The sequence below is a fragment of the Frieseomelitta varia genome, unplaced genomic scaffold (genome assembly GCF_011392965.1).
Source record: "Frieseomelitta varia isolate USP_RPSP 00005682 unplaced genomic scaffold, Fvar_1.2 scaffold_498, whole genome shotgun sequence".
Taxonomy (NCBI): Eukaryota; Metazoa; Arthropoda; class Insecta; order Hymenoptera; family Apidae; genus Frieseomelitta; species Frieseomelitta varia.
In genome coordinates this window covers 198,853-212,194 of record NW_025110254.1, presented here as the reverse complement: position 1 = coordinate 212,194, position 13,342 = coordinate 198,853, and the positions used below count along the sequence as shown (strand labels likewise).

General features: G+C 33.6%; 4 protein-coding genes across 8 annotated transcripts in view; 3 read left to right on the top strand and 1 right to left on the bottom strand.

Annotated features, from left to right (window-relative positions):
* The first annotated feature begins 828 nt into the window (after positions 1–828).
* LOC122533137 (kinesin-like protein KIF9) lies at positions 829–7,289 on the top strand. The gene is made up of 13 exons (XM_043662542.1): positions 829–1,285; positions 1,378–1,529; positions 1,903–1,996; positions 2,238–2,420; positions 2,502–2,687; positions 2,811–3,028; positions 3,112–3,465; positions 3,531–3,630; positions 3,739–3,847; positions 3,933–4,039; positions 5,479–5,613; positions 5,680–6,072; positions 6,144–7,289. Exons 1-13 carry the CDS (start codon positions 1,172–1,174, stop codon positions 6,207–6,209), a joined length of 2,211 nt encoding a protein of 736 aa, XP_043518477.1. The 5' UTR covers positions 829–1,171; the 3' UTR covers positions 6,210–7,289.
* Positions 6,877–8,591, top strand: LOC122533134 (protein PFC0760c-like). Of its 2 annotated transcripts, XM_043662539.1 has the most exons (3): positions 6,890–7,530; positions 7,881–8,369; positions 8,461–8,591. In XM_043662539.1, exons 1-3 carry the CDS (start codon positions 7,387–7,389, stop codon positions 8,533–8,535), a joined length of 708 nt encoding a protein of 235 aa, XP_043518474.1. In that variant the 5' UTR covers positions 6,890–7,386; the 3' UTR covers positions 8,536–8,591. The 2 variants fall into 2 exon arrangements, with proteins under 2 accessions (XP_043518473.1, XP_043518474.1); XM_043662538.1 differs by having other exon boundaries at positions 6,877–7,530; positions 7,881–8,561.
* Positions 8,592–9,858: 1,267 nt separating this feature from the next.
* LOC122533143 (retinol-binding protein pinta-like) lies at positions 9,859–12,195 on the top strand. The gene is made up of 5 exons (XM_043662566.1): positions 9,859–10,298; positions 10,415–10,574; positions 11,118–11,223; positions 11,523–11,892; positions 11,964–12,195. Exons 1-5 carry the CDS (start codon positions 10,145–10,147, stop codon positions 12,041–12,043), a joined length of 870 nt encoding a protein of 289 aa, XP_043518501.1. The 5' UTR covers positions 9,859–10,144; the 3' UTR covers positions 12,044–12,195.
* The window catches only part of LOC122533141 (ABC transporter G family member 20), a 53,981-nt gene continuing 52,759 nt past the window's right edge, over positions 12,121–13,342 (bottom strand). For all 4 annotated transcript variants that reach the window (XM_043662563.1, XM_043662562.1, XM_043662564.1 and 1 more), the window contains one exon: positions 12,121–13,327. In XM_043662563.1, coding sequence (XP_043518498.1) covers positions 13,113–13,327 — 215 coding nt within the window. In that variant the 3' untranslated portion in view covers positions 12,121–13,112. The remainder of the gene's footprint in view (positions 13,328–13,342) is intronic.

Genomic DNA, 13,342 nt, shown 5'->3' with positions numbered 1-13,342 from the left:
TCAAACGTTACATTTATTAATGGAATTTCATCGTTTTATAGAATTCTAAGCGACGATTGGTAGGTTTTTAACGTATGACACGATCGTTGAAATAAGTGATAAAAATTGATAATTTTCGTTCCATTTGTATACATTTGATTTTGTAAAATTACGACTCTACAAATTGCATAAAAAAAAAGTATAATCCAGCATAATTCTAGATTTTAATTATTCGATTTTAATTATCAATCAAATGCAGAATTCATAATTTGAGCAAATTGTTGAATAATATTTCTTATGTATTTGTAATATATGTTTTGGACGCTTGACAGTAATTTTAACAGCATAAACCATTTTATATTTAACAGTGTATAGATTCTTTATAAGCAAAACAGTAAAAATGATTCAAAAGGAAATATGAAAGTAAGGTAAAGTCCAACATTATACAATTCAATGGATCTTGTTTGTAATCGAAGAACTCATCTATAATTCTCATGTTTCAAGATCTTGGAATCAATTTGACTATTTGCAATGAAATTGTTAATTTATAATTTTCATGTATTGAAAAACGAGTTACAATTTCTTTTTTCGTAGAATTATAATGTACGAGTCGCTTTGCTCGATAGCACAATGTGTGATTTGTATTGAACTACATATTACGAAATAAAAGACTCGATATTGATTGCATCACGTTGACGATTTTCTGAGATTTATCGCGTTTTTGACAGAATATAAATATATAAATATATATATATATAAATAATATATATATATATATATTAACTATGTATTAACTGTAAGATGCTGTATATTACAAGAATAGTGCGTATTTGATGTAAGTAGGAATTAGAAATGCAAGTTTTTTGTATTTTCAATATAATTCTATATATTATACATACAAATTATTGCTCTTGAAAACCTACAAAACTGAAGTTACACACGTATGTGCCACACATCGTTTTTTTTTTTTCTCGTAAAATATCCATCATCAATATGTCATAGATTATTTCCATTCGTTGGGGTTACACAATTCAACCCTACGAAATGTTGCGCCAACCAAAAAAGGAGTAGGAATCCCCTCCTCGAAAAAATGACTGTCCAGAAAGAATCCCTTTAATCTCTCACAACTTCTCACGATCAACAAAATAATCTGAACATAATAAGTTTGAATTAATAGGTTCTGCTCTTAAGCATGACGGATAACGATGACAAGAGTATCAATGAGAAAAATATAAAGATTTTCATCAGAATGTTTCCACTCGAAAGACCGTGTGATTCTTGCGCAAGAGTTGACATGAAACACAAGGTATAATAATATTTCTCTTTCGTCCGATATGACAAAATTCTCCTCGATAATTGGATGTTGCAAAGGAACAATTTCGTTTTAATTTGACGCAGAAGATCTACGTACGACGTCTACAAGAAATACAATCGAATAGAATAGCCGTTCCAAAGAAACCATCGTACTGGTGCTTTCGAACAGATGGAATTTTTTGTGACTCTTCACAGGAAGAGATTTATCGCGTTACAACCGACGATCTCGTGTCAAAGTAAAGATGCGTACATTTAAGGAAATATTTGAACATCTATCGTACGAACATGTTTATAAGTATTATATATAATTTTTTGGTATCTCATTGACATTATGTGGAATACGATGGCATAATATTTATCAAAGTTAAATAGTGCGTTTTTGTTAATTTTTTTTATATAATATACATGATACCATTCATGGTATAATTTTTACAAGAGTTCACGTACTTTCGTGAGCTACTGTATTTTCTTCTGGTTAATGCTGTTCGAGACTTCTGGTATAGATTGAATTAATAATTTCTCAAAAAAGAAAAAAAAATAGAAGTCTCAAACGGTATGAACTATAAACAAAAAGTGTGGCCTAGTATTGTTGAAAAACCACAATTTAAGAATTTTAGATGGTGTGAGCTGCGTTTTAATGAGTTACGGACAAACAGGTTCTGGAAAGAGTTTTACCATCAGTGGCCTTAGAAATAACTGGGAAGTACGGTTACATCGAACATTTTATACTTTTACAATTTTACAATCGAGGGGGGTTGTAACAAAAACAGTCCAACTTTTCAACAGTATCGATCGATGTTATGAAAAATAACATCTATACATCTTATCGTCAAATAAAGACTAGATGTTGGAATGTTCCTAGAAAAGAAGAAACATTAACGTGGATGGTTTTTGTTATGAGCCCAGCAATTGCAAACACAGTGATGACATTTCGTTTTTCTCAGCACAGAGGCCTGGTCGCCCGACTTTTGTCCTGCATGTTTGCTGAGAAGGCAAACAGAAGAAAAGTCAGCAAGATAGAGTACCATACAAGCTTCGTCGAGTTGTACGGGAAGGAAGCGAGGGATTTACTGGCCTCTGACGTGGATAACAATAAAGTCAAGATAAACGAGCGAGAACCGTTCAAGGTGTTACATAAAATAGTTTTGCGAAAACTTTGCAACGGAAAAACGTTTGATAGAATTGTCAGTGAGTGAGGAAAATTCTAGGACATCTCCGTGGTATGCATGAATAGTGAAAAAGAAGGTTTGAGGAATCTTTTTAAAGGAGAAGTTAGAAGATCGATTGCGAGAAACTCGGCTTATCCGGCGTCTCATTTAGCCACGTCTGTGATTACCTTTCACGTGACTAACACGAGCCTAGTTACATCCTGGGGCACTGTAACCACAGCGAAAGTAATTACTCGGCTTTTGAGATACGTATCTACGAATTTCTACAGCGTGACATTGAGAATCGTAAATCGTGAAAAACGAACGATGGCTCTCGAGGGCTAATTAGAAATTTCATTGAAATGTTAGATACACATTGTGGAAGCAGCTGGTATAGGGACCGTAGGAAGGAATTGTTGTTGTTGGAAAACGGCCACGGACATAGGTGTGGCGAATTTAATGAAGATACAGCTTGAGCAATTCTTTTCATACGTAGGACGTTCGAGGTCATCCGTCGTTAATGTAATACGCTCCAGTAATTTATTGAAAATTTTAGGAGACACTACCTTGGTTTCTTCTGTAATCCGGTAATTGATCCAAGAATGTGATAATAACATTTAACTTGGAAAGTTATTTATTATCAGTGACTCGTAATGTAACCATGTACCAGATTCATATCTCACATTCGAATTACAAGAGAAGATCTCGATATCACGTTGTCGACTTTAAGGTTCACCGCAAAGATTGCAAGGTTGAAACCGGTCAGGATAAAAAAAGATGTTAGATATCGATCAGATTTGATACTGCACAGGCTGCAGGAAGAAGTTAACGCTTTGAAAAAAGAACTGACGTTGAACGACATGTTTCTGCGGCAAGAAGCGCTCATGAATATCTCGAAGGCCCGAATGGAGCAAATTAATCGGAATATCCTTCAATTTTTGAACGACAAGATCTCCGACTTTACGCTGTTCAGCGTGTCCCAGGCCCAAGTATTACTAAAGATTATCAAGGATCTATATAACAGGTTGCACGATCTCTGTTATCTGTTGGATAATCTTCGCTTCAGTTTCTAAATGATTGAATCATTAGATTAAGCGCCAAGGAAGTTGAAGTCGAAAAGTTGAAAGAGACGTATGAAACTTTAGTGAGAAGTGTGTCGGAAGTAGGTGCAGCGGAAACACTACCTAAGGTTCGATCTTTGATAGATTTGCGAACGTTTATGCAGATTCGTATATTTTCTATAAATATATAAGAATCTATTGCATATATCTTTTATTGCATGTTGAAACATTTATAGGAAACTGAATTGCTTGCTGATGAACAAATCAATGAACGGAAACAAATTAGGAGTTGGTCGGATGAAGAAGACGCAAAAAAGAAAGGAATTGGCAGTTTAGACAAATCTGGTACAGTAACAAGTCGATCATTACTTTATTCAACAATGTAATTTTATTGAACATCCAATAAGAAATAAAATTTTACATTGGACAGCGATAGGCGTGACCTTAGGCCCATACGCAGATGAAGAGAAAGCTCTGAAATTGAAACATTTGTCGCCTAAACATATTCTGAAAATTGACGACGAAAATATGCTAGTGGTTAGACTTTACTATATAGATAGATAGATAATTTTACTTTTTTCGGCTTTACAGCCATGAAAGTGGACTTGGTTTACATTTCTCTTTTTTTTTCATTCTCTCTGTTTCTCTCACTCTCGCTCTTCGTTCTTCATATCTGTTATATACTCTACTTACCCTATACTTTTGTGCCATACTTAACAATTTAACACTAACTGTTGGATTCCGTGTAATGGAGTCAACACGCTTACAATTTAGAAGAGTTTATTTATTCCCTTACAGTCGTGGTCGTGTATGAAATAGAATGATATACAATGATTTAGAATGTCTTAGAATATGATGAATGTCTAATGCTCTTAACGATATAGAATGTCTCTATAATTTAGAATGTTTTAAGAGAGCGAATGTTTTAAGAGAGAGAATGAAAACATTATAAAGTATGTCCTTATATATATTGGGTTATCGTCGTCAAGTGGAAGGGGAAGGATCATAGATGACCAATTATTGGATCTTGCCCTTATGATTAACTATTCACAGTCCACTTTTATGTGAACTGTCGCTAGCTTGTCAGTATTTGCCTACATTTAATATTGTCCGGGTTGGTCATCCAATATAACCTACACTATACTTTTATGTTATACTTCACAATTTAATCTCGATTGTATTGTCTAACTTCTCTTTCGCTTATCCTAGATTGCCCTTTTATTTTCTACTTTATTGCTCTAATTGTTTACCCTACGAATGTACCGCGTATTGCCTTTACCCGCCTTTGGTTGTTTTCTCACTTTCTATTTTTTAGTTCTCTTCCTTGACCTTGCTTCTTTTTCCCGTTTGATTTCTTCTAGCCATCTTTCCGTCTTTTCGTTCCTTTTGCCTCTCAAGATGTTCTCTAGATTTACCTCTCTGCTTGTCACCCTACAGTCTCTCACCAGGTGTTCCTGGGGCATTCTCACAGAGCTCGCACTTCCTTTTCTCTTCGGCCTCCCAGTATCGGTTCCATCTTTCCTTGCATCCGCATCTAGTTTGGGCCATTAGCTGCTAATTTTCTCCGTTTCCTGGTTTCTTTAGATATTCTGGTAGTCCTATTGTCTGGATGTGTTTGTATCTTTCATTGTACCTTGATTTTTGTATTTTGTTGTGCTGCACTCGACCCTGTCTTTCCATGTCTCTCCTTCTCAGGTTCTCTATTATTTCTTTGCCGCTTCTACCTTTCCTTCTTTCCTGTTCGAATCCGAGTTTACTCAGCCCATTTCTTATTAGATATTTTTCCCTTTCTCCCATGCTCTTTGTGTTCAGTCTTTCATCCTCCTTTCCCTTTAGACATTCCTTTACTAGGGTCCGGCCTATACTCTCCCTTACCCCCTCTTCAAAGCTTAGGGCCCTTTGCCCTGACTTTACTACATATACTTTATTCTTGACCATCTTCGCGCGTCACTAATTTACACGTATTGAAAAAAAAGATTCGACGTTTGTTCGACGCTTTCTTAAAAGAAGAGACAGAATATGCGAAAATTAAGAGAAAGTTCGACAAAAATGAAGTGACCCTTGCCGCTGTTCGACAAAGATTCGCACACGAGATCGATAAATATTTCCAGGTATACGCGACGATTCATTTTGAATGTTTGAACAATTTCATTAAAAGTTCCGCAATTATTCGTTAGGCAAAGAGAAATTTAGACAACGCACGTGATAAACTTAGTAAGCATCAGCAAACTCGACAGATAATGGATGTGGATGTGGACAGTTGGAAGGAAAAAGAAGCTACATTTGAAATCGAGAGAACGATCGAGCGAGATATTTCATGTTGCCAAAAATTATTAATTAATCTAGAGGAAGAGGTGGATCAAACTCAACGTGAAATTGACATCCTGTCTGATGGACACCTTGATATGAGTTCGAAGTTAGCGTACGGTTTTCGAGAGTATTGCAAGAGGAAGGCCATTTTATTGCATCATGCCGATAGATTGATGAAAATATTGCTGATGAAAGAATCTTCCGATATAATCCGGGACAAGTTTGACAAGTTTCAACGAAAAATGTTGCGCAAAACAGAGGTAATTTGTTTAAGTTGAACTTGAATTTTGTGAATCCCTACGAATTTTTGAATTTTCTTTCGCGTTAACAGGAAACAGGTAGAACAAAGAAAGCACGACTTGACAATAAACGAGTATGCGCTAGTGCTAATTTATAACTGACGAAAATATCATCTTTCTAGTAATAAGTACTAATATTTACTATTACTAATAATACTAATATTTACTAAATTAATAAACGCATCTTTGAGTAACTAAAAATTGTATTTTGAATTTAAAAGACAAATGGCAACTTACCGCGAAAGTAAGAGAAGCCATCTATTGATATTTTAACAAACTACGAATGTTGCACCGTGTAAGTATACCGACGGGAACAAAATTATTCTCGCCGCTCAAGTCATTACATTAGCTGGAATAATCATTAGATTTTCGTCAATATTCAGAAAGGTATAAAAGCTAATTTTTTAATTAATACTTTTTATGACGCGTTACGTATTTGATTTGATAGGAACTATTTCTAAATCAACTTAACTCCTTTTGTTTTGTTGTGCACGCTTTTGATTTGATTTATGATTTTTGGTTTTATTTCTGATATGTATATTATATCAATAAGTTAGAGCACAGTCTAATGCTCAATTTAATGCTTTATTAATCGTTCACGTATTTTCTGTTCAATTCTATTCTATTCGAACTGAATCAGCCAATTATTTCTATATATTATCGTATACTATAATTGTTACAATCTTTTTTAAAATTATAAGTGTGATTGCATTAATCCTATCTTTTTGTAAGACAGAAAAATTACTACGCTAAGGGCATTCACTTACAAATGATAGAAAATAGACTCAAGTAATTTCAGTAATACGAGTTCGATTTTTATATTTGAGGACCGTTGGCGAAACTGTCTTACGCGGCTGTTAATGTCACATTACAGAACTGTAAACAGAAATTCAGTTAATTGTCCCGCAGCCAACGGGGATACGTATGTACATGGATTCTCCATTCCGTAGAAATATTTCGAGAAAATCGGAGATTTATAATATCAAATACCGTTGTGTCGCTTGTTCTGTGGACGCTGTGAATTTACTTTTAATTTATGCAAAATGGCTTTACGTACAGTGGAATCTGTGTTTTGTTCAGTTTTGTAAAACTTTTGATTCTAGGATAAAAATTGTCTAACTCTAAGAGATATTGACGAGAATTGTCGTATGGATTTTTTTAGAATGAGACACAGAAAGGTAATAAGTATCATACATCGTATGAAAGTGTGCAGAGTGTTTCACTACTTGCAGTACAATCTTCTACGTCGAAAACTAATTTTCACGTTTAACTTACATGCTGATGCAAAAGGAGGAATCATTTGAAATATTGTTAGAAGAAGGGAAAAGATACTTATTTATAATGAAGGAATTTTACGATGATTTGAAAAAAATGTCATGCGACCAAAAATTGTTAACCCTGCTGGATCGTTATTCACGAGTAAGTTAGAAACGTAGAAAAAAAGATGATTCCTGTTAATGGTTTTTAATTCCATTAATATTATTAATTAGTATTTCTAATACTATATCATTAATATTATTAATAGATTATAGATTTCTATGCATTTATAAAATATAAATTAAAAAAAAGTACAAAAATCTATAGAATGTATAAAAATGTTAAAACATAAAAGTACAGTGTCTTTTATATTCATCAAATAAAGAAATTCTCTACTTCATTTCTACATTTAATTATAATTATAAAAATATGAATACGTGTAAATATCAGTATAATTATGAAATTATCCTTGAATAATTTACAATTAATTTTTGTATAATTTTTAAATGTAGTACAAGATACGATTAAGGGAGGATATGGAGAAACTGAGAGAGATGTACGATGGTGATATTGTCGTGGATGATGATGATGATGATGATGACGATGACGATGATGACGATGATGATGATGATGATGCAGGCATAGAAGATGGAAATGAGATGGAATATATGGAAATAGAGCTGGAAGAGGATCAAGATCTTTTTCTCGAAGAACAATTCCAATATTTTTATAATATTATGTACCGAAAGTATACTCTTGCCAATATGGAAATGTTTATTTTACGGCTGTTAAAAGTAAATGAAAGTTCTGTAAACATTCAGTTATCAATATATTCGAAGTTGCAGATCTGCTTGAAAGAATATTGTAAAAGAGTGCAAATGTTTTTGAAGCGAAATAAAACATGTGCGGAATCGCCGGATGGTTTCAGAAAAAAAGAATTAAATTTAAGAACAGTGAAGAAATTTAAGCAACTACAGAAGCTTTTGCTTACAATCAGAGAGGTACAGTTAAATGGAAAATTATTACGATCTTTGCTAATCAAACATTACGATTTCTCTTGTAATCAAACAAATAATTTCTTTTACAATAAAGAAACAAATATTTGTTATGGAAATTATGGTTCAATCACGTGTGATCGAAAAAAACGAAGGAGAGAAAAATAATTAAAATTCGTACTCTGCGATTTCATTACGTATGGAAGGAAATTAAATTATTTATATATTTTTTTTTTATTTTTGTATCAATTTAATACATTAAAAATAAATGGTTTTTATTTTTATACATTTTTATTAATATATTCGTTCCGCGGTGATAATGAAAATTTATTCAATTCACGGGCACCGCGTGAAATTAAAATCCATTATCGTTTTCGCACAGTATTGCGCTCCTTGTCTTTTGTCTGTGGCATTTATCTGTCCTTTGTCGTATATTGCGTTCCTTGTCTAACAAACAGAGTTCTTCGATCTATTGAGAAATTGCAAATATTTAATCATGCATTTTATAGATCAAATGGAATATAGAAAGAAAGCTCTAAGGGATCTAAAAACGAATATAAAGCTGCAAAAGTTCATAAATTAGTCCTTTTCGCAAATGAAAATTTAGTCAAATCATGGACGTAGTATCGCGTAGCAGTGAAATGGTGGAATTAAAATCGATATCCTAGCCCCACACTATTGTTCTCTTTGTCTACAGGTGGTTTTGCCATCTGAGCAACTCTCAATTCTGCTATTGACTGCTAGATAGTTTTAAATTAATTCGACAGATGGCGCAGTTGAGTTTCTAAACAAGAAAAGCAACAGTGTGCGACAGGGACAGTAATAGAGATTAGTTTCACCACTCTACCGCTACGTGGTGCTACTATCTCAATGTCTATAAATGCAGAAAATTTTCATTTGTAAAAAAAACAGCTTTAATTTATTATCTTTCGTGACTTCATTCGTTTAATTAAGGCCCCACTTTTTTTCAGGAATTCCATTTCGATATACTTACAAGTCTTTAAATACAAAGTAGAAATAAATTGGTATCGAGTACAGTACATCAAAAAATTATTTATTATACAAAAAATTATTGTACAAAATATATTTATACTGTAAAAGAATTAATTATACGTTCTCCTTTTCCTTTTTCTATCTTACATTTTTCTCCCTGTATTTTTCATTTTTATTTTATATTTCGTACTGTTCACATTTTGGTCCCAGCCAACTAACACCTCCCATAACTTTATTTTCTGGCTTCCTGATTATGTTTCCAAGTTTTTCTTTCGATTTTTACTGAGTATTCATTTCCTACGTTCTATGCCATTTATCCTCCTCTGTATTTTAACAATGCAATTTTATGCGATGGCGCAGCAAGAATTTAAAAAATAATAAAACAAAATATAATACAACACACAGAAAAGACAGGGATATATGGAAATAATGAATTGCGTCCGATTTTTTCTAGGTTTATAGCACAAAGTTCAGGACAGTATATCCTGTCCTCTGTTGATAGATCAAAGTTCAGTACGTATGTAAACTTATCGCAAATTGTATGTACAGATAACGTAAATATCCCGGCAGATGTCTCTAATTTGTTTCGTACTTGCGCTGTAGATCTTTCAGAGCTCGATCGACGTTTGACGTCGGTGGATCGCGCGTTCGCGATAGATCTTTCGTTTCTTTTCTAACATCGAAGATGTTCGCTTAAGCGCAGAAAGAAAATCAGATCAGAATCAATTAATCCTTGGTGTCGTCTCTGGCGAATGACAAATGATCGAGTGTAATTACCCTACTGCGTTATGTCGGCGTCAAGTGAGTACATTTGTCAATTATCTGTCGAGGAGAGAGCGTACTTGGCGGCTAATTTGAATGAAACCGACGAAGTCAGACCAATTAAAATTGCTGAAATAAGACAATGGATTATGGAGAGTGAAGATCTACGTGCTCCTACTGGTATTTGCCATTTATTTCAAACGTTCAGCTTAAATTGTTCTTTCTTCTTTTTCTTCTTTTTTTTTTTCCATTCCTACTCACGTTCCTACTTGTTCTCATTTTATGTATTCTTGCAGATGATTTCTTTATTCTTCGTTTCCTGAGAGCTTGTAAATTTAACACAGAGAAAACGAAATCTAAATTGTGGAATTATTACAAGCAAAGAGCGAATCTTCCGGAATGGTACAGCAACAGAGATCCATCTCTACCAGTATTACAAGAGCTGTTTGATTTAGGGTAATGTTTACAAGAATATTTTTTTGTTTTACGTATTTTCATTGACAATTTTTGTGTCTAAAATTTTCTTATCGTTTCGAAACGGTATTTAGAAAGCTAATATATTGCAATCATGTCTGTTACTCTCAAAGATTGAATATAATGGATAATAATGATCAATGATATTGTTATTAATAGAATTCCTGATCAAGTTTAGTATTGTTAGTATCTTTTCGTAGACACGAGATTCCGTATAACGCTGATAGTTTATCTAAGTTTATCTGAGCATGATAAATCGTCACATGCATTTTGCAATTGATTGTTGCTTCAGTTTCGATTCAGTAAGTGAACCATGTTCACTTTAAATAATTGTTAACAGTGTCGCAATACTCATACATACATATGTATATGGTTCAAAAGTCACTTCTTTCTTTTACTATATTTACATGTAAATCCATAACGTGTAGTTCTCATTATATAATTGAGGAACATGCAAAGGATACATTCTTCTTATACAAAGAATATCAGAGAAATTGTAGTTTCTTTTTAAGTTTGATTTTCCAGGGTGTTTCTGCCTTTGAAGAAATTAGATGACGAAGGCAGAATGGTTGTGATAATACGTGCGGCAGTACATTCTCCCAGTAGGCACAAAATCTCAGACATGTTGAAGGTATGCAAAAATAATCACTAGCCAAAATTAATGGAAGATGTAATCACAACTTGCAAACAAAAGAGATGAGTAATTGTATTTAATAGTCTTGCTAAATTCGTAGATAGGATCTCAAATGAAATTTGAAAGGGATTGCTTAAATATTTCTTCTACGGTCTTACAAAGAACAATAGATATGAGAGACATAAAAAAAAAATTTATTTAGGTATTGCCATTCGAATGCGCATCCTGTATAAAATAAAAATTGGAGTAACTGACTAACTTTCCTTTTTTTTTCTTTTTCTTTTTTTTTTGTTTAGGCATCGTTAATGATTCTGGATCTAGCGTTACGAGACCACGAGTCCGTAACGATTCACGGTATAACGGCTATCTTGGACATAAGTGGAATTACATATGAGCACGTTCTCCAATTACCGCCGAATGTTATTAAAAGCTTAGTACACGCATGGCAGGGCTGTTATCCCGTTAGAATTTACTCGCTAGATTTTATTAACGCTCACAGATTCTTAAATGTGGTGTTGAACATTTTCCGAAGCTTCATGGTTGCAAAGTTGAAACAAAGAATACACATCCATACAAATGGTAAATTGAAATTATATGAAACTTTGCCAATAAATATATTACCAAAGGAATATGGCGGTATAAATGGAACAGTGAAGGAATTAAGCGGTACATTTAATATTTTTTTTACATTTAATATGTAAGTGCGTGATAATTATGCCACTTCAATTGTGTTTCAGAGTACTGGAAGCGGGCGGTTGAGGAGAACCGGGAGTGGTTCGTCCAGGAAGAAAAATACAAATTGACGTTGATTAAGTGACTACATTGAGTCTAATTTACTACTCAATGAGAGATTACATATGCAATTGTTCGGATTGTTAATAGAGAATTGCGTGATAGGCGTTGAAATATTTTTTATTTTTTTGTAAATGACTTTTATACAGAAAATAGAGAACGGGAAACGGAAATGTAGTATTTTTGTCCTTTTTGCTTTAAAATATACCTTCCATGTATCCTTTGCATCAATCGTTTTTCTGAGGCGTAAATAATCAGAAAGACTGATAACGTATAAAATGTAATTACTATAATTTACATCCTACAATATCATTACACATATTTCGTGTTCTTAGAACCATATTACACTAGCGCATATTAATTATTCTAATTATATATATATATATATATTTTCTTTTTTTCAATAATTTCGAAACTAACAAATTTCTTGTTTGCAGAAACATTGTTTCTTCATTGCTTTTCATGTCGTTTAATCATGCTAATCTTTTTCTTTTAGCTCACAAATTAAATAAAACATACATTTAAGTCATGGGCAAGTAACTGTTCTACGTCTACTAATTTGCTACTCGTTAACTTAACCACTTACTCGCAATCCCATTTACATTTGGGACAAATTTACCAAGGGCGCATCGTACTACATTTAAGTAAAGATCGTCTCGTTCATCGCCAAGCAATTTGTACAGCATATCTCTTCTTAATAGGTGAATTTAAACGAGACGATGAATACTTGTTAATGTTCGTACTAAAATGCATTGCCATGAGGGATGCGCATTATATTATATTACAGTTATTATTTAACTAAAAAAAAAAGAGAAGATAAAAGAGAAGAAATTCCTAAGGATCAGATATACAGATAAACAATCATTCTTCCTTGATTCACACATAAGGGATATTAAGCGCATAAGCAGCATCACATATATCTGAAGATTCACGTACAAAGGGTGCAACGAGATCGTCTCGAGGAAGCTGCTGAAGCGATCTCCCCTCGAGTCTCCACCGATGGTCGACCGTTCGATGGTCGAGCCAGCGGTCGTTATCTTGATTTTTCTCTTTCCACGTGGCAATAATTATTTCAAAAACGCTACGAGCACGTTCTATCCGCGTTTAAGCCTGAGTACCACTATGCTTATCGTGAGGAATAGAATAATCCAGGTGACGGTTGCAATGAAGCCCAAATAAACATCTGACTCTGACATGGACCAGCCGCGTGTCAGCATTGCACGTAGTGACGTTGTGGCCATTGTTAGTGGAAGACCCTGAGATAAGTACCGAAGAAATTTCGGCATACCTTCTATTGGCCAAATTACACCTAGAATTCGATAAA

Coding starts and splice junctions, on each gene's coding strand:
- LOC122533143 (XM_043662566.1), top strand. CDS start 10,145: ATGTCGGCGTCAAGTGAGTACATTTGTCAATTATCTGTCGAGGAGAGA. Junction 10,299..10,414: donor AGATCTACGTGCTCCTACTG/GTATTTGCCATT, acceptor GTATTCTTGCAG/ATGATTTCTTTATTCTTCGT. Junction 11,224..11,522: donor AAATCTCAGACATGTTGAAG/GTATGCAAAAAT, acceptor TTTTTTGTTTAG/GCATCGTTAATGATTCTGGA.
- LOC122533137 (XM_043662542.1), top strand. CDS start 1,172: ATGACGGATAACGATGACAAGAGTATCAATGAGAAAAATATAAAGATT. Junction 2,688..2,810: donor GCACTGTAACCACAGCGAAA/GTAATTACTCGG, acceptor TTGAAATGTTAG/ATACACATTGTGGAAGCAGC. Junction 5,614..5,679: donor AGATCGATAAATATTTCCAG/GTATACGCGACG, acceptor ATTATTCGTTAG/GCAAAGAGAAATTTAGACAA.
- LOC122533134 (XM_043662538.1), top strand. CDS start 7,387: ATGCTGATGCAAAAGGAGGAATCATTTGAAATATTGTTAGAAGAAGGG. Junction 7,531..7,880: donor TGCTGGATCGTTATTCACGA/GTAAGTTAGAAA, acceptor TTTTAAATGTAG/TACAAGATACGATTAAGGGA.